The 21,361-nt window shown below is 37.2% G+C and overlaps 1 protein-coding gene across 10 annotated transcripts in view; it reads left to right on the top strand.

Annotated features, from left to right (window-relative positions):
• Positions 1-21,361, top strand: part of mtd (TLD domain-containing protein mustard) — a 302,195-nt gene that overhangs the window by 229,974 nt on the left and 50,860 nt on the right. For 9 of the 10 annotated variants that reach the window (XM_076624102.1, XM_076624100.1, XM_076624098.1 and 6 more), the window contains 2 exons: positions 8,417-8,481; positions 20,956-21,181. In XM_076624102.1, coding sequence (XP_076480217.1) covers positions 8,417-8,481; positions 20,956-21,181 — 291 coding nt within the window. Of the gene's footprint in view, positions 1-4,215; positions 4,362-8,416; positions 8,482-20,955; positions 21,182-21,361 lie in introns of those variants that run through there. The other variant, XM_076624101.1, reaches the window with a different exon arrangement.

Genomic DNA, 21,361 nt, shown 5'->3' with positions numbered 1-21,361 from the left:
GCACGCGTACCGAACGAAAATTCAAAGTCGATTTTCTCGAAAACAAAGCCTCAGACGAAAAATTTGTATTCTATATTTTCGACTTCTTTTTTCGCGTAGGACCATCCCCTTTCCGCTTGTACCACCAGTTACCAACCACCCTGTATATGACCAACGTGGCAGTCAAAGTGTTAAACGTGAAGCTTTTGTTTTGAAAAGTTAAAAGAATTCATTTCTGGATGAACTGTAAGAGGAAGTTTCGAAAAAACCGCATTACGGTCAGAATTGCGAAAAAGATAGGAACAATCACTTTTTACCTGACTGTTTTACCTGAGCCCGTAATGAGAATTTAAACACCACGTCTTGTGGATTCGTGTTGGTCCACGTACACGCTGAAAGTTTCATCGAAATCGATCGATGCAGAGCAAGGTTTGTTACAATTTATTACAGGTGAAAAGTCGCGAAAAACTGCGATTTTTCATCGGTTTTAACCGTGTGTAGCTCGCAGCAACGTTAATCGATTTCGATGAAATTTTCAACGTACATGCAACTGACGTAGATCTACAGAACGTAGCATTTAAATTCTCGTTACAGGCTCGGATAAAAAAGTAGTAAAAAGTGACTCTTGCTATCTTTTTCGCAATTCTGACCAATCGCAATTACCTCGAGATCTATTTTACGCGCCATCTAGTAAACTAATCCTTGCGACGTCTCAAAAAGCGAGGCCGTTTGGTGCAATTTCGAAGAAGTAATTCTGCTCTGAAGACTGTTCGAATGTTAATGGAAGCGACTGTGCTCAAAGTTTCATAATTTGTTGAATTTCATCATTTTTCGGATCCTCCCTTGTTAGCAGAACCTGAATTATCTAAACTATCGTAACTACCAATATACGTTGCTTTGCGAAAGTTTCTGACAAGATCGAGTTTTCACTTTGTAACCTAAGAGCGATACTTGAAAGGATTTTTCCCCCATTTTCTTAGTGTTACACTTACAGACTTGAATTTGCCTAACGATTCGAAGATTAATTACGGCATGCACTGCTTGAATAGCCGAATAACTTCGACTTCAGCAATAGACTATTACCAACTTGTGCAAGGAAAGAGCAAGGCCATTTGACGAAAGAATGTTTCCGAATCCGGTTTTCTTTGTTCTCCGTCAGCATTTCGAACAAGTCCCTTTATTGCAGAGACAACTGTACACTTTCCCGCTTGAAAGTAATTGTTCGTTCAACTCGCTCGAATCTGACTTTCTTAGCCTTGGATGTACACATTCGTTGCGAGACATAACTCGCGAAAGTACACTTCCGATGCTCTGGAATTTTCTAATTGCCCTTTACTCGAGAGATCTTTTAAATTATCGCTACGAAACGACTAACAAATTTTATTATCGGTGGGTCGTGTAAGGATGATGAGTTCTGAGATTTAAGAATTTTGTAAATATTGCTTTCGTAGTTTCCTTGTTTCGTGCGAAAAAATTATAATAAAATTAGAAAGTTATTTAACAGGAAAGTTTATTTATTAAGTATTGTAATAGGAAAATTTGAAAATTTATAGAATGTTCTCGCTATGAGAAAATTACGTGTCTCATACTGGCAAAAAAATTTCATGATACACGAGACTCTAGAAAATAAATAAATAAGTGAGTAAATAAATTATAAACTGTAGCAGATTTGCTGTTGGACAATCTTACTATTTTACATCGACTAGGATAATTAAATCGCTCGTAATTTATAAAATTGACGTAAAATTGCTCGTTTTATCGTCAAACTTATTACTGTGTTATGCAAGAGAGTTTATTAGCACTGGTTGGTGACCTGTAGCAACATATAAGATTTTGCTAACAATATTACCTCAATCGTGTAAGTAAAATGACTCTAAGGGGCAAATTAATTTTATAAGATGTCTAAACAAAGTCGTAAAATTTTCAGAATTCGCCACATTCATCACAATTATAATATTCCACAACGAATGTTGTATTTATATCTGCCAATTCGACTGGTTGCAAGAATCGTACAAAGTTTCTTTTAAATGCACAACGTAAAATCGTTGGTCGACTGTTCTTCTAAAGTCCTGGCGCCATTTCTTATATAGGTTAACGAAGTGCCATCGATCAAGTCACAGTGTAATTGCCTTCGCAGGTGCTGTACGTGTTCCTCTCATTTGTCTTTCGCTCTTTCATGCACGCTGTATGCTAATACAGCACACGTTGTAAACCTAAATTTTTAATGTTCTTACTGTACACGATTTACGACCAGGATCCGTTAAAATTAACGTCGACGTCGTTAAAAGTTCGAAGTCGAGAGACCTGTATTTCTCAGTATTAAACGTTGCAATTCCTACAAACTTTCGAAATCGTATCAAAATGATTGCTTTTTGTGTATTTTATTGATGACGTGCAGTTTAACTCCGTAACCCTCGCCAACATCGAAACGTAGAAATTTAATTCACTGGGTCATTGGACATCATAACAATTTTGGACTAGATTACTTAATTTGGGAATTTTTTATTTGATCTAATATTTGTTAGTAATTGCTATCGCAAAGAATTTCGAATACGAGATAAAATTAAATTTTAGTAATCTAACATGAAGTGGTATAATAAATTGGCGACTATCTATAACCCAACGATACTATTTGACAATATTCGAGTATTAACTCATTTGCATCATGGCCCTACTTAAGACGACTGTTGAAGGCATCAGCGGCGTTCAAGTGACGACTGGTCCCTATCACCGCGCGCGGTCGGTCGTGGGTGCAGTAAACGACATCCTAATTCTTCACGGAGTTTATCGAAAATTTACTGTTCAAAACGATTAGTAGGCAATGTTGCTTCGCAAACATCGCATCTTACATTCTTTATAACAGAGGAAAAAAGTAAAAATTATTTAGAATTTAAAACTGCTGCAGTGACCAACTTAGCTGTCTTCACTTGATGAGATCCTACAGATACGTTTTCGAGTATGTCCTATTTGTATACTTTGATCCGAATCATCAAAATCGTCAAAATCCATTGGGGCAACTAAATTTTAGTTTACATTATAAAATTAGAATATTTTTTAAATTTGAATTTGTTAAATTTAATTAAGATCGACAGTACTTACTCATAGCGGCAGTTAAAAGGATTTCCACAACAAAAGTAAGACTTGTTTAGAAAATAATAAACTGATATAAGCGAGATGCTGACAAACGGGTCAAACGTGATCTCTCACATCTGAAGAATACTTAGCGACTGAAATAAAAAGCAGTCGCAGCGCGCGTAATAATCCGCGCTTGGTGATAGAAGACAGTCGCAGTGCTTGGATGCAAATGAGTTAAGAATCGGAATATGATTACTAGTAAAGTAATTATTACTGTTAAGTATTATTATGTAATTCATAAGTTGATTGACTATAGGAGAGGGGTGGTTTGATAGGGACATTACAAGTATTACATCATTATAAACGTAAAGACGAAAGATCTGCTCGCATCGATGGTTTCTTTATTTTGTAACGTTTTTTCTATATTAAAAATAAAATTTTTGGTAGCTTGTCCAAACTTTTTGCGGAGTATTATTAGCGGCTGGCTTCTTTAGCGCTACGTCAGAACAAGCTTTTCAAGTTTATTCAAGAATGGTACGTAATACGAGATGCCATATTTCTGACAAAGGAACACAACAAAAGTTTATTAATTTATTATTTAATCATGATTGTTTACTATTATAAGCTTCTCTGTAGATTTTTCAGTTTTACTATGAATTAATATCAATTTTTTCATTAATTTTGTCTGGTTTAAGAATTATATTTTACCATCGATCGATTATTTTTTCTTCTTTAATGCGATAATTATTTTTGCTTTTTAATTACGTACGCAAGTTTCATGTAAATTCTGTCGTAATTATTTTGATGTAAAAAGGGACAAAATTCACTTGTTTTAAAAAGCAGAAGATACGACAGGGAAATTTGTTCGTATCACGTGCAGTTACACCTTACAGCCAACCTTCTGATTATCATCGATATCATCGATGTTAGAAGCAGAATGATCTTTCGGTTTTTGTTATATCTAGTTCGAAACAGAACTGTCCCGTTTATTCCATCTCTGCCCTATTCTCCAATTCGTCCAAATATATAATTATGAACAGAATGTGTCCACAATATGGAATAGTAGTATAGCGAACAGACTATGGTAGTTTTCAATTGGATGTCAGCTGATTTATGATCGGAGGGAATAATGGAAAGTGACTGTTCGAGCACGTCGAACTCGTCGTTCGAGTTCTTGGACTACGATTCAAGCAAGATTTACATATACGAGAAGGAATTTCGCGACTATGTCGTGTACTTCTCCGCGAATGGCGATTCCCCGACATCCACCTACAAGAGTTTTGAACACAGTTCCTTTGAAAGCACAGGTATTGCCCTTGTATCAAGTCTATTTCGGTCGATTTTCATGGCTAAACGATCGTATCTTTTACGGTAAAATAGATTCGAATGACGCTGTAGACAACGATAGAAATCGATTACGTGAACAAACGTCTTTGAAACGTTTAAACGTCGTTGGAGAAGCAGCACAGCCATAACTCGGGCAGTTTAACGCTCGAATAAAGTAATCGATTATGAAAGTGTCGTCCTGGCAGATCGTGCATTTACTTCGATATCGACCATTAATCTGTTTGGAAATGTCGAAAAACGAGTATACTTAATTTTGCCTATATTTCGTTTTAACGACAACAAATTAACTCGTTATGGTACAGACACGGTAATTTGTTACAATATCGTAGATATCTTATTTTCTTTAAGTTTCAATAAATCAAAATTCAATTTCATTAAATAAAATTAAAAAAAAAAAGAAAAATAGTCTAATTGCGGTTTAAGTGGAGGATACAACGACCAGAAATCCTTTTTTCTAGAGGATACAAAATAATTCTCTTCTCTCTTTTATTATAATAACTTTGCCTCTGCAGAGGTTTAAATGCCGTTTGAATGGGAAGAAACGTAGACCACCGAGGGGAAAAGGAACACGGAGGTGGCTCATCTTTCGAACTCCGAACAAAAAATACTAAGATAATTCCCGTTATTTTTATTACGCTCGTGTAAGCGGCCATTTATCTTTTTTATTAGCGGCGTGTAACGGAGACGTCGCGCTTAGTGATTAATTTAATTGCAAGTTGCGTTTAAACCTGCATTCCCGCCAGGTAACTTCCGTCATTTGCATTTCTGGCGAGAATCGCGTATAAAGAGATCGTAAGTTTTATATTCTTCGTATCCACGAGGAATTGCCGCCAGATCACTATCGTTTTATCCCATCGACAATAATATTTCGAAAATCGTATCAAGTATAATAAAATTCTCTCTTATTCTTAGATATACAGAGTGGTTGGTAACTGGCGGTACAAGCGGAAAGGGGGACAAATTTTTCGTTTGAGGCTTTGTTTCCGAGAAAATCGACTTGGAATTTTCGCTCGGTACGCATACACTTTATCGCGTCTCGTTATAACGGATCTCACTGTAGATCGTTGTCTCGATGGAAAAATTAAAAAAAAAATTTTTATTCTATATTTTCGACTTCTTTTTTCGCGTAGAATCACCCCCTTTCCGCTTGTACCACCAGTTACCAACCACCCTGTATATAATATACGTGAAAAAAACATATTCAGCTGTGAAACTAAATAAAGAGGCAATTTTATTAACACGATATCGATCGGCAACGTACCGAATTTCGAAATTGTTTCACTGTAAAGAAATGTTACTCATTACGTTGCTCCTCCTTTGTAGTTTCCAATTTGCAGAAAATAAACTCCTCGGAATCGAACGGTCGAGTTAAATTCTTGCTGAGTCAAAGAAAATTAGTAAGCAGCGTGTTAATAACTCGAACAAAGATGAAATCAGCATGTTAATAATACACGACGAGTTAACGCACGTACTCCGTGGCTGTAGAAAGTCGACCGACCAGGTTCCAAAGCAAAATAATGAATGGATTTCCACGGTTCTAAATAAAAGGACAAATTATAACGAGTCATTGAAGCACGCGCCGTCACGACCAATGTCTTTTCAAATATTTCTTTAATAAAGTATAATCGCTCAAGTGGCTGGCTGCGGAATTGCGTTTCAGTGACCTTTTACCAAAAGGTGCACCGTTTCTCATGAAGAGAAGCTAACCCTCATAATAATGCCTGCAATAATACCAAAGTATCATGTTCGATCAATTCTTCTTCTATCATGTAACAATTCTTCGTGTCTGTATCGGTAACGTGAGAATTTTTGTTTCCTTGTCGTTTCCACTAGCGAAGAGACAAATAAAGCAACGAAGGCTACTAAATATTTTAATAGATTCATACACACGTAATCGTTTTCTTTTTTATCCCAAAACGTTTCGCTGCGAAGACGCAAACTATTTAAAATTTTCTTACGATCGTTGATTGATTATTTCGCAAATATCGCCGGACAACCACTAAGTTATCTATTTACAGTGTTTCCAAACGATACATTGAATTTTTAAACTTGAACGTAAAGTTATTCGAATATTGAAATACCAGAAATTTAATACTAGAACTACCAATAATTAATACGAAGCTATTTTTATCAAAAACCAGTCAAAATTACTGGTCTTTAAAAAATACGTAATAATAGAATACTTTCTTACAGAAACAATTCCATGTTATGTAGTATATTTTTGGTATTATTAATCCATCTGGGGTGCCATGATCCCTAAACGAGGATTGACACATTTATAAAATTGTAAAACCAGTCATTTTGACTGTTGTGGTATTTCTAGTGTTAGCATCTAGCGATCTAGCGATCGATCCGGAATCTTCCAAATAACTGATATCGTCCTATTGAATGATACGCAGTAAAAATTTTAAAAACGCGTGGCAAATTGTACAAAACGAAGGAACTGGTTAATTGGGGTTCGATAAACAGATTGCAGGACCCTTTTACATTTCGACAAGTACCAGTCATGTTGACTGGTATTGGTACAAGTAGCCTTGATACAAAATTATTTCGAGTTTGAATACATAAAAAGCAAAATAAAATTCATTATATCAATCTTTTAGTTATCGTTACGAAAATCATTACATCATTGCGGAAAAAAGTATAACATGAAGTAAGAATTTGAAAATAAAATTGTAAAATTAGTCAATTTAACTGGTGTGGTAGTTCTAATGTTAAGTGACGGCTGAATATTTCTATCGATCTCCGTTTAATTCAGAAACGAAGCGAAGAAGTGAGAGCAACGAGATGGAAAATGTCTTTGTGTGCATAGTCGGGCATTTACACGGACAGTGATCATTTTCCTCGCGATACGCGGTTATCTTTTCGATTTCCTTCTTCAAACAAAAATTGCCACACGCAGCTGATTAAAATCGATATGAATGCGCTATGACATTCCTATAAATTGCCACTTTATCGCGATTGCTACGATGGGAACGCGCTTCATTGATTTTCTCGGATAAAACCTGACATCCCTTGATTCCTAGGTACGTGTCTGCGCTGTAACAATCTAAATTAACAACGATCAAACGTATTTGCCTGATTATTTCCCGAATATAATGGCCGTTCGCTTATCATCGCGCGCCCGTGTCGCCTGTTCGCCGTCACAAAGCTCTGCCATACGGCGAATTAGAAAATTAAGTCGGTATTGTTGCTTGAATCGCTCGTCCTCAGCCGCGTTTACGTAGCTAGAACGTTTCCTCGAGTTTCCGACACGTTGGATGCGTGACTGGAAGTTTGACGCTGTCGGTGATTTCAACGCCTGTATAAAATGCTCGCACAGGCATGCCATATTGCCATAATGCCATAATACGGTCGATTTCGTGCATCTTAGGTTTGCCACTAGACCGCGAATTTTTATACGTTTATTTGTTACACCGTATATTATTCTTCCATGAGCAAATGAATAATTGTTTCAATTCGCTTCTTTATTTTCAACATTCATTATCTTGCGTATTTTAGGAATTCGTTAGTATCTGTTGAGAAACTTTAGAATTATCACAAACGTCTCTGCAATGACATAGTAAGAATTGCTTGCAATTAAATGGGGGAAAAATTGTGATTAATTTCTCTGATTTGTTCTCTGTTCTAGTGGGACATTGATTGTGTTCTCTTCTCTTATATTCTGTATTTTCTCATCTTTACATCGACGTATACCTTCAAAAAGATCAGAAATTAATCGTGAACTGAGAATTAGGCGGAATTAGAAAATTAGTAAAAAACAGAGATTCGACTTTTGAGTGACTCGTGATACAAAGTTGTTAAATATTATGGGCTTTTTCCTGAGCGAGCACTATGTCTTCTCAAATGAGTAATTAATTCTAAACAATTTGTATTTTAGCTTCGAGTCTAGCGTAATAAAATTTTCCCTCTGAATTGTAATTTACGATCGAATGATTTTTATTGCAGCCTGACTAACGTGACAGCGGAGCTTAATTTGAAATGATACTCACGATTCTCAATCTGTCTTTTTCAGATACAGACAGCGAAAGCGAGGATGGCTCGTCGGCAAGGTTAAACTTCAACATCATCCCCTACACTGTGAGTAATTCGTTCCTCTATGCAAGACGAATGGAAACGATTGAAGAAAGTCAAGGAAAAGCAACGTAACCTCTGCTCGAGAATGCATAAATATCTGTTATCGATCGAATCTGTCACGATGCATTTGATTCATGCGCGAAGTTCTGATCGCTCGATCCATTCCATACGCGTTATTTACACACTGCTCTGAATTCGCATAAATCACATACTCCAAATTTTAAGCATTATCTTATATCTATTCTCTTTGCTCGAAGATTAATTGTGTAAAACTGTGTTCGTGAAAATCGCATCTTTTATTCAGGAACATCTAATTTTAACTATTGTTTCATTTAGTTTCTTTATGTAAAGATTGTGCCTTCTGTAATCATTTTGATAAAAGTTAGATCTTTATGCAGAAATTAAGGTTGTATTTCTCAATCATTCGAGCAGACGTTGTCAAACATACTTTTCCATGACATCTCAAAAAGATAAGAAACATTAGAATGTTTTGTCATGCGAAGAAGTTATCAGAGATAAATTGGCCTAAATTTCCAAGAGTAGATCAAAAACACGTTCGATTACGAATAAACTCGTTTCGTACATTTCGCCTTAAAAATGAAGGGAGACGAGTTAACCTGCTACTTGAATTTCTGATCATAAATTTAAGATGAGATTCTAGTGTCGACGACAATAAAACCAAGTGACTTTTACAAATCTTTTTTAAAGCAACTACCGATCGTGTGAGATTAAATGTTTTTGGGATGAAAATAGAGAGTCTTGATGTACGAATCTAATTTTTTTATTTCTGTTTTTCTTGTTATTTATCGTATAACGTACAGGTCTTGTGACCTGTAACCATTTTTGACAATGTAACCATTGTTAGCGTGCAGTATAGCATCTGTCACGATCATCAAAATGCAGAAGTTAAGAAATTTTCTTATAATTTACGCTGATATCGAACCTATTTTTGAAAAAAAAAAAAGAAATAAATAAAAGATTAGAAAGTTCTAATGTATTTAGAAGAAAAATTGAACTTTTCCAGGGGATAAATTGAGTTTATACTGTTTAAATGCATATTATAAGTAAATAATCAAATAAAAATGTCATCTTCGATTCTTGGAGAAATTTCGAACAAAGTGAACGAGCTTTTCTGTCAAAAATTGATTTATCGGTTTCTCAGTTATCGCCAGTTTAAAAAGTTAATAAATGACGAGCAGAGTTGAAATTAAAATTACATTTGTACTTCAAGATCGTGAATACATCTGAAAAGGATCTGGTCCCACATAACCAGTAGTTAGCCTAAACAAAATTCATAGAAATCCGTTGCTCTTATTTTTGTTGCACAAGAATCTCCTCCTAATTCTTCAAACGTCTACAATAAGATATTTTTACTTAACTATGAACACGGTTCATAGATCAAAGCGCAGAAGAATTATTGGCCAACACATTTGATGAAATTCACGTGCCTCAACGAGTTAGCGAGCATGATTCATCGTCACATAGTTTACCAGCAAATATCAGGAAATTCTCGTTCATCTTCAATTATCAAACCGTTACAGCTCGCGTATGTTCTTTTCTTATCTTTATACCGCGTGAAATATTGTCTATATATTTATTTAGACAAGAAATTTATTGCGCGTGAAACACTTCCTAATGTTTAATCGTTCGCTGTTGTCATTTCCACGTTCTTCGTTGTTCGTGTGATCGATGATTTTAGATTATCTAACTATGTAACGCCACTATCATCGTAATCTTCGAACTTGCATATTTTATTTGATATAAGAATTTACCGAATCTAGAAATACTGTTAGAGAACTTGATCGAGTGGCGAACAAATGTTTAGAAGATAAACATTCAAAGAACTTTTATTAACACTTGGTAAAATATTGTACGCATAGTTTTCAACATTGAGGGAAGAGAAATATGGACAGGAAAAAGGTAACAGAAGCCTTCTGTGTTATGATAATTTCCCTCGAATTTGTTTACATTCTTGCGATAAATGTATTCGTCTATCTACATTTCGATAAAAGTCTATTTAACCTGAGAAGGTTCACTACGATAATGTAACAGTCAAATGTGTTTTATTATTCATTTTCAACGATCCCTGAGATATAATAATTTGCAAAGTTGAAAGAAAGGACACGAAACTTAAAAAATACCAAAGCTGCTACTACCTATAGTGATCTTCTCCTCAAACATATACTTCCACGACATAAAATTCTCACCCACTTAAAAGGAGTTCTATTACAAAAAAAAAATAAAAATAAAAATAAAAAATCGAAGAAACGCCCAATATGACAACAAACGAGTCTTCGGGGATGAGTCGATAATACGATTAAATCGCTTTTCACGAATAATAATAATACGCTCTCCGTGACTGCAAGCCATGGAAGACTAAGGAGAGATAATTTTGAAAGCTCGTAGAATAAATTTACTTGCGATTTCGTTGGCCGAGGTTTTTGGCGCGAATATATAGCGTTTATTGGTAACGCAAGGTTGGCTCGGTGAAACGAGCATGAGGCAGGTTGAACGAAACGCAGGTCGGTGTGTACGCACGCTAAATTACCCAAGCACTTGGACTCTGGTTGCATAATGACACGCTTATGCTTTCTTGAGCGTGCACATACGCCTTTCGCAAATCGACGCTCACTTTCTCGACGAACGCGTATATACACGCGCGTTGCTGGTAATCGATACGACATTTCACGGGGGCAGGGGAGGGAGAGAAAGAGTTAACGTGGTAATCGCCACGATTCTTATGAAAGCGATTCTGACGAAAGAATTCAGTATTAGATCAGTCGTATCGATAAATAATGCACCTTGGATCCTTTTCAATATCCGTGGTCGAATTTAAAATTGGGATTAAATCGTATTTAATCTTAGTACCTTCGACTTTGATATTACTAGAGTAGCTTGGTCATTATGACAACAGCATTGCTTATTACAGACAGATGATCCACTTTTGGCCAACTTTTTCTGGCCTCGATTGTATCGTACGTGTGAAATTAAATCGCACTTAATCGCGATATCTTGATTTTTATTTTTTAATAGACGGTGATTTTTTATTATTTTGTAACAACTTTCAATTTATTTTGAAACGATCACGCTACGTATCGTATATGGTTCACTTGTTTGCATTTGTACCGCTTTCTTGTTTCGATAGATTGTGTCTTAGAAACATACGGAGTACTTACTCTCTATGAGTACACCGTATAAATATTTGTTTACATTCAGTGATTAGGATCTCAGGAATTAGTTGTACGATTCGTTTACGTAATTACACATCTGTTCGCAATTTTAACGCGGGCTAGCGATAAAATTGAAATTTATTCCATACACGTATGCCAATCGTGTCTCGTAAAATTCAAATTCATGGAGATTGGTGAAAGAGCAAACTTTCATTCTCCGGAACGTTCGGACATACGCGCTAGCATACTCGCAAATGGAGAGGCATGATTGCTTCTCGGTATAGTTTCCCTTCTAATTTCCTTTCCTCGGCGATTATCTTATATACAGGATGCACGGTGTCGCTCTATATAGATGTCCATAATCTCTTCAAGGAAAAAGCGATCCGGATTTCTTCGAATCTATCAACGATTCGCGTCGCTGCTCGTGTAATACCTTTCTCGAGATTATCTTGCTCACGATCGTCGCACATTATATTCTCTGAAAAGAGAAACCAACGTTAAACGATAGCAACATCGCTCCGTAGCCCTTGGAAAATCTGATCTCGATGGTCGATTCGCGACCATTCGAAAGCAAAACGTGCGCGATCCTTCGGTGCAACAATTTTCCTAGCCCGTTAACAGCCGAGGGAAATGCTTCAACTGCCTTAAGTTTAATAAAATCGAGAAGTTTATGTGGAAGATACACAATGGCGAAAAGGGTATCGAGCAAATTCTTGAAATTTTCTTTCGTAGTGACAATGTTAAAAATGCTGAATCTGACGATGTGAATCGATTGAAAGAAAGCTGCAAACTAAATACCGCGTTAAGGGGTCATTGACTCTTAGTAGATTAGAATTATAACATCGTGTTGGGCTCCAGCAGTTTCGAGACTTTCTAAACTTCGAAGCTTCGGATCCTATCGCTAGATCGGAAAATCCGAATCGTTGCTCGATTCACGACTACTCGACTGCAACATACGATACTTCGAGATAGCAATTTAATATCGACAGATATACTCTGCATATAACAAGCACGTAAGTGGTTACATAAACACGTAGGCAACAGAGAGATCGAGTGACTCGAACCGTTATAGAAAGTTCTCATGAGCTCTCTCGCGTTCGATCCGCCGGTCTCTCCATTATCCCTGGCAACGGTACTGAAACGACTATGATTGCCCTATAATCCGTGCATCCTGGTGTAATCGTCGTTGCTCCGTACCGATTAGAGCTCTGGTTTATGTCGTACGTTTCCCGTGCCCTTCACATCGCTCATCGATTAATGTCAGTAATACAGCTGGACCTCTTATCTGTCGTCGATGCACTGCCACGACTGAAATACGGTCGATGTGGATGGTATTCGATGAGTATTGAACGAAATACAAGGGGAATCGACGTGAATCTAAAGAGATCTGGATATTTTGGCTGCTGTTCTAGGGATACTTGGGGATTATAGTGATACAAAAGTCGAAGTTGTTATTCTTAATCTTTAGGAATCTTGGAGATTTTAGGATAGCAGGAGATTTTTCAATTTTTGAGAGCTTGCAATATTTAGGTAGAAAATTACTCGAGTTTGTTATTGTAAATTGGTCTATCTAGTACGTCGTTACTCTTTCCTCTTTATTTATTCCTGTTATATTCCGATATCGACTACTACTTTCCTTTATTCTGTATTTAATTCCAATGATTTTGTAAATAAGAATAAAGTTGGCACTTTTTGAGAATTATTTCGTTAATCAGGAAAGAAATCGCGACATTGTCCGTGTTTAATAATACGGACACGAGCTGAAACAGAAATGTCATAACGCGAAACTTGCGGTTAATACACGGATACCTGATAGATTTTCATCTTTGTCGAAAACCAAGCCTTAAACGAAGAAACGTTATTCTTCCTTTTTCGACTTATTCATCGGTCAATGATGTAGAATCATCGTCCGGTCGCCCGTACCGTGATTTTGCACGAATTCTGTATATGCGATCTGTCCAAAAACAATAACCGATCTTTTTAAAGATAACAAGACAAACGCATTGGTTTGAGGAAAATGTTCTATTTTATTCAACACGCATTCCTCTTGCGGCGATATAATGATTTTTCAACGACTAACTAATGCGTCATATAATCGTTGCACGTCCTTTTGTGGAATTCTTGTCACTTTCAGGATGCTTGTCACAACCTTCCGCATGTCTCCAATGTTGTCGTAACGTTTCCCCTTAGTTGTCATTTGAGGCCGCGAAGATAAACAATAATTGCACGGTGCTAAATCTGGCGAACTGGTGGGTGGAGCAACATTCTAATTTGTTTGTTTTTTTTCTCAAGAAAAGAAGTTACAGCCGCCGCACGATTGATACGGTGCATTACCATGCAACGGAACCAGATTTTCGAACGAACTCTGCTCTGACATTGATTGCTATAACGAAGGATTTATTTCCACGAAAGTTTCATATCGATGTCACTGATTTTTCCTAGTCTTAAGAAGTTCGATTATTTTTGCAACGGACCGTGTTGATACACGGATAAATTAAGAATTACTATATAAATTACTATAGCGTCGTAAAGAGCGTTGCGAAGGTACCAAAGATTGGTCAAATTGATTTTTAAATGAATTAACGAACTATTTACTAATTAACGAATTAAGTTGGTATAATTTTTCAATTAAATTTGACATAGAGCGAAACACGAGTGCCATATCAAAAGCAAGATTCGCAAATTCGGTCAGAGTAATTTAATTTTTCAACTTGGAAAAATTCCATTGTCCGCGATAAACCGAAAGATATAACGAACATCTATCCGCGTTGGTAAATGGCAAATTTACTCGTCCTCCCTGTCCATCGAGGAACATCGACAAATTCTCTGCTCCTCCTCGCAGTTTTGTCGAGCGTGAACGACTCCTTCGAGACTTCTCTGCCACTTGACAGACTTTTTAAATGAAACCCGGTGCTTTTGCCCCTCGTCCAACCATATCGTTCTTCGTACTTTATTACGTGGCTCGATTTTTGCACGCTCGATGCTCGCCCCCTATCCTGGATCGCTGAAAAGCAACGTTCCGCGAGTTCTCGCCGAGTCATCGTCTCTCTCCGCTTTTAGTCGGCCGCGAGTCACTCGTTAGCTCGGTTGAGTTTTACTACGTAGAGGAAGGGAGTGAAAAAAAGTCCCGATGACATCGTTTGCGACGGAAGACGGATCGTCTTTTTGAGGCGAGCCACTTCAAAAGCTGCCTTTTCAGCCACGATTTCACAGCCCGAGTAGCTTCAAACGAGCAGCTCTCTTTAAATCGCACTTAAAATGCTCCTTTGTGGATAACGAATCACTCGATCGTATTGCAGTTGCTGGCGGTCGTTGAAAGTATTACGAGAAAATTAGTGTACATTACTGTTCGTAAGTATCTAGGTACTTGGTGTGATTCGATCGAAGGATTCATATTTTTGCTATCTTATTGACACTCGAAGGCTTCCGGAAGTTGCGAAGTCATCAGCAGCACTGTGCCCGGCAATTGCAGATTCTGAAAAATCCGAAAACCCTCGAAGCTTCCTTTGAACTTTCAAAGGTTTCCGATTCTAAGGGCCTAAACATGCTAAAGAAGATTCTAAAAATTTCTTTTAATTCGTGTCAGCCGTTTTTCACCTCTAACCGCTTCATCTCGGTACCCTCGAGTAATCAAAGCACACGCACATCTAAACCAATCCAAGGCAGCGACTTCTGTAGAACCAGCCTTCCTTAAACATCTGCACACGTTCCAGTAAGCAGTCTGAATGCCGGACATGTTCGCGCTAGATGTTCTCCAAACGTCTTTCCTTCTTGCCCACTTTTCCAATTAACAATCGTCTCTCGTCGCTTAGACACATCGTCCATAAATATCCAGACGCTTCTAAATTATTGCTAAAGATATTGGGTTGTTGGAAAATTTCGTAGTTCCGAAGAAAAATTGGATTTTCTTCTAAGAAAATTTCGAAGAAAATTTGACTTAATTTCGTCGTTCGCTGTCGCGTTTCTAACGCTCGTAACTCATACCGCGGTAAATGAATAATTCCAAGTTTCTGGAATAAATCGCTTAAAAAGATGTTGAATTCCTTACGTCGCATGAATTATTCAGAGAACTTGTTCGGCTTTCTTTTTGCGAAACTCCGACACTCCATAAAGATGGAAAAAAACACCATCTCGATACAGTGGATCAAGAATTACGTGGCCTGATGCAAGAACCTAATGAAACGGAACAAAAGCGGTCATCCTGTTCGTCGATTAATTAATCAATCGATGGTGATGGAAGTTGCCGACAGGCAAAGCCCTGTTTTGTCGGCGAGGGATAATTGCATTCCACTCTCGCCTCGTTACCTGTAACGTCTTATCGTCGGATAATAGCCTCCAATGATACGGAAGCTGATACGAAAGATAAGGACGATAACTGTGGTAAGTGGAACGAACAGAGAGGATGCATCGGGATGCGGAGCTTCGAGGCCAGGCAAAGTTATTATCGGATACGTAAACCGCGAAAATGCGGCGCACGACCCTGAATAAGAAGCTGATAGGAAGGTGGAAGGGCGCAAGACGAAGGTAACTCGGCTACAAAAGGAAAGAAAAGAGGGAAGAATCGGGACAACGGATGCTTTCTTAGCCGATCTTTTGTGAATGGGACAGCTCTCCCTCTCGACGCCAAGCATCTATCAGAGGTGCTCATTTCATCTTTCATCGAAGGCTACAATCTGTTAAATTTATGTCCACCAGGCTATAAATAATTGTTTTACAACCGCTAAACGGTATTATTTATCGTTAGGTTATAGATGACTACGATAGTTTGCGTTGGCTCTGAATCTGCTTATTTAATTTTATGATTTCCCAATTCAATTTGTGTTTTGTATAATACCTGTTGATATAATACATGTAAAACTCCTGCAGATATAGTGGCAGATAACCCGCCGCTATTTAGCCTTAGCATAATTTCTGGCTCGTTCAGCGGCTCAAAAGATCTCGGCCGGGTGTTTGAGCGAATGTTTGGAAAGTCAACATTTGAATTGTGTCGATATTTTGTATCGATGTGTGTTGGTATTAATATCCAGAGCATCGTTACACGTAATATTAGAAGCAGAATATTGATATTATCGGTATTGTTACTTGCAATTAACCCTTGGACTGTAAACGGTTTTGCAGTACTCTCAAACTGTAAACGTAGATCTTTTATTTGATACATTTTTGAATAGACAATACACGTTAAAGAGATCACAGAAAATTCATATGACATCCTCAAACGTTCTAAATTAAGGTTATCGTAAAACTTTTTCCAGACAACCTTTTCCAGCCGGGAATTACTCCCTTGGGAGAAACTCAACCTGGTCGAAATAGCCCGGACATGAAATACCCACCTTTACGGTTTGAGGTTTAAATTAGAAGTATACCAGTCAAAATAAAATCCAAAAATGAAAATAAATCACGTATATAAATTTAATGTTATAAGTATTATACAATAAACATAACATGCAATATATAATTTAATTAGTAAAGAAATAGAATATTATACTCAAAATACCAGTCTTCGATAGACAGTGAATCTGAAAATATTTTCTCTAAATGTTCTCCGTTTAAGCGATTTCTTGCTTCATTTAGAACATTGTCCGTTTCGAAGAACAGCCGTTCAGACGAAACAGGTATTGCGCTTATTGCAAAATACTTTTTAGTTAGTTTTCTCAGAAGCGGATTATTGGATTGAGTCGAAAATTTAATTGAGCAATTTCGGTAATATGCGTTAAATGTCGATACTGGAATATATTGTCGCATTAAATTATAAATTGAATTGAAAAGTATCGATATTTCGAATATAGTTATAAAAATTTACTCGCAACATATACACGTTGGTGCAAATTGAATTAAAAATTAACACAGTCGACATACATACCAATAATTGAAATGTAATCGATTGTTTTTCATTTTTTCGTGGTATTGTTGGCGCTCTTGTAGGAGAGCGCAATAATTTGGATTAGATGCGAGTCTGACATGATACGAATCTTCCTGAATAAAAGAGCAAATGAAACTCTAAACGAGGAAGTAGATTATGAATTTTCTTCTCCATAAATTTTTCTTTCCATTCTCTGAAAGGTTGCGGAAATTTTTTCGATGAAAACCACTGAAGCTCAAGACGCAGAAACTGAAACAATGCCGAGTTGCCCTCTTACTCTGACGTTTTACGAAACATCATCCTTTTTCTTCTCTTGGCTCGCGTTCTTTCTTTTTCTTCGGCTTAAAAGCTTCACCACCCCATCCGTGTCTTTTTTTGTCTTTTTCGGTCGATCTTTCAACTTGAAGCCGCACTAGCAACAACTCCTTCTCTTGACTGATCTTTCTCGGAGGACTCATGACTTTATAACTACGAATTCTTCCCCTCTCTCGATTAATCTTCTCGATTGAAATAATCCTAAAAATCGCGAAAACGTGGTGGACGTAGTTTCTGTAAATAAGAAACTCGTAATTGTAAGTTATGCAACCGTATCGATGACATAACGCATCAAATATTTTGCTAGGATCCCCTAGTCTGTCTATAAACCTCTATAATGAGATTATTCTCTATAAATCGATGAATAGCGTTTGTTTGGGAATGTCAAATGCGACTTTAAAGAGAAAAAAGAGTTTCGCTGTTATAGAAAAGATACTTGTACGTACGAATTTACTGAAACCTACGAAGAAACTTCTAAAATTGAAAACTCTTTCGTAACAAATAAGCTGTAAATAGCATAACACAATATTAACAGATACTCATGGCAAAGGCAATTTATATTCATCTCGATACAAAAACCATATTTCGAGTCGGAATTCCATAAAATGATTTAGACCCATCGAGGAACATCGTCAAACGCAGAAGTAGATCGAGTCACGTTATAGTCAGACGTTCCGTCTGTTCTTGATTGGAACGCGTGCTCGTCTAAATTCTACTGCACAGTAGATCGTGTCGCGTCATGATCAGACGTAGCATACTAAATTCAGTGAACCACCGTGGTAACACGACGATACATCACCATAAACTTATAATTAAACCAGATACAATCTAAAGCGAGGTTCGTTGATTAAACATTCATTCAAGTAGGATATGCATTGTTACGAAATGTCGAACTATCGTTAGACAGGCTGCGTTTAAAGGTCATTGGACACAGATTTGCATAAAAGCCATAATGTGCTGGCGAATGGACCGTTCTCGAGCCCCTCTTTCAAGAAATTCAATTTTCTGTTACCCGATATCTCCTTGCACACCATTTCTGCAGGATTATGCAAATAGCATAATAGTTCTTACGGCCATCGCGTGAATATATTTACGACTGTCATGGAACGGGAAATATGATCGAGAAGCTTCAATGAGCTGAATGAAAAGAATTATTTTAACGAACACTGCAACGATATCATTATAAGTTTTCTCTTCTTTTTTTTTTATAGTTTCGATGGGCGTACTTTTTTTAAATACTTTTTAATCTTTAATCTTCTCTGGAGATTCTCGTAATTTTTTTTGTATAGGCAATATCGGTACTATAAATGGGACAAATAAACGGAATAAATTTTAATAAATCATTACCTAACCAGATAGGTAGATACGTTTAGTTATGCTAATATTATATGTACCCACTTTACAAGAATATAAGAAGGAATAACGTATTTCACCATTTTACAACGTTTTAAGAATTAAAATTACTTTTAGAAAAAAATAATTGTTTCACTTTAATCGACGCAGAAGGAATATCGTGTTTTTGCTGATCGTTTTATGGTGAACAAAGAGGCCGACGGAATTAAATTGAAATGAAAGCGTAAATTCAATTTTCCGCTCGTTCGTTTTGCTTTGCAACGGGCAGAGAGAACAACCGGATGAAACGAAACGTTTAAACGACGTCGAAGCACCGAGGACAGGTAACGTTTCACAGAACGTTGCACCATAACGTCGCAGGGAACCTTGCAAGATGATACCGGTGCTACCGTACAGACGCTGCAGTGAACCGCTACGCGAACATTTTAGTATTATGTTTCAGGAACTGCCTCGCACATTACGTTATACGTTTCTGGCCGTGTTACGACATTAGACATTGCATAAACGTCGGCTCTGTAAAATTCCACGAGGCATTCTTCGGCACATCGCGAAATGACATTCTTATCTACGTTGGTTTCCCTTAATTTTATTTTACAACCTTTACAACAACGTCATCTGCATCGTCACGCGACATTATTGGCGAGAAAATCTTTTTACTATTTTCTTCTTTTCGTCTTTAGTGAGAAATGGTGCTCAGCTTGTTTAGAAATTAATTTATCATACTTGCACACGATAATTTTCATTCATAATAATATACGTCTTAGTTGTTCAAATTACACTTAAATGAAATAAAGTTATGTGTTAGCATCTTCCACGAGATTAATGATGGATAAATAGAGCTATATGATATTTCTGTAGAAATGGAGCCGCTACCCGCGAACGATTCGATCGAGTATGATCATCAGACGTTTGCAAATTGAGGCGCTAGATACGGCTTATGACGTTGCATCGGCATCGGTCCGTGAAATTGCGTTTCACCGATATTCGCTCGGTTCTAAACCGGTCTACCACCAGCTGGCACGTCAACGACGCGTCCAGACATACGATCGTCATCGATGCATGCCCCTTTCTCACGATCGATGATCCCTGATTGGCTTCCCGGCCAACCCGCATCGATTCAGCGAACCACACTACCTATTATACGCACGCAACCGTGGCCAGTGATTTGCATTTAGGGTTGGTTACCCTGCCACTGGATAGAGGGTGTGAAAGTTGGCTTGAAATAAAAGAGAATGACACTTCGGAAACAGTTTGAATTTTCTACATGGCTAACTTTTCTATCAATTGTTTTGATAAAGAAGAGAGAAATTTTATATCTTTCACGATGTTGTAAATACTTCGATTTCTTTAAATTTCACTAAATTACACAATCTAAGTGGAAGAGATAAAACCGAAATGAATATTCTTGAAATTCGTTTTTATAGCCAGCATGTTAAAAGACAGAATTCGCTACGCTTATTAAGCTAATCAATGACTTACGACATAACTTATCAATGGTAATAAGTCCTGACGCGAGTGTAACCTTTTAGACGAAATATACCTTATGCTTGTAACAGTACAATGAACATTCTCTCTGTACATAAAAATAGATTATGTAAGATAAAAACAGATTATCTTTCATCAACGATGCAAGACGTCGAACAATGTAGTTTAAAAACCCCGCTCGTAATTAATCTCGTCGTGGACAATAAGGCACATTTGTTGTTCTCTTCTTATCGGACTGGTCTTTCTATTATGCCAGACTAATCGTGTAATTTGTGACTATTTTCTTTGCCGCAGGTGGGTGATAGGGACACGCTGACGTCCGTGGCCGCGAGATTCGATACAACGCCATCCGAGCTGAGCAAATTTAACAGGCTCGGAAGTACTTTCATTTATCCCGGCCAGCAACTGTGGATACCGGTGGAAGGAGAAGGTCAAACAAAAGGCGGAACTACCGACGCACCTAGTCCGGATCCTTGCCACGATCACGAGTCCCAGGATGACCTACCTCCAGAAGAAAAAGGCAATTTATTTATTTACCTATTTATCTTGTTCAGTATTTTTTGTTTTAATTTTTTTACATATTCACAGTGGTTACAGAAAGCAAATATAGCTATTATATAAGAAATTTAGCATCGTATCTATTATAGCATTTACTAAAAGTGATTCATCAGGTCCAGGTACAGAATACCATGAAGACGAA

This window comes from Bombus vancouverensis, chromosome 14, assembly GCF_051014615.1.
Source record: "Bombus vancouverensis nearcticus chromosome 14, iyBomVanc1_principal, whole genome shotgun sequence".
NCBI lineage: Eukaryota > Metazoa > Arthropoda > Insecta > Hymenoptera > Apidae > Bombus > Bombus vancouverensis.
Note: the sequence above shows the minus strand (reverse complement) of the source record. Positions and strands in the feature narration are given on the sequence as shown.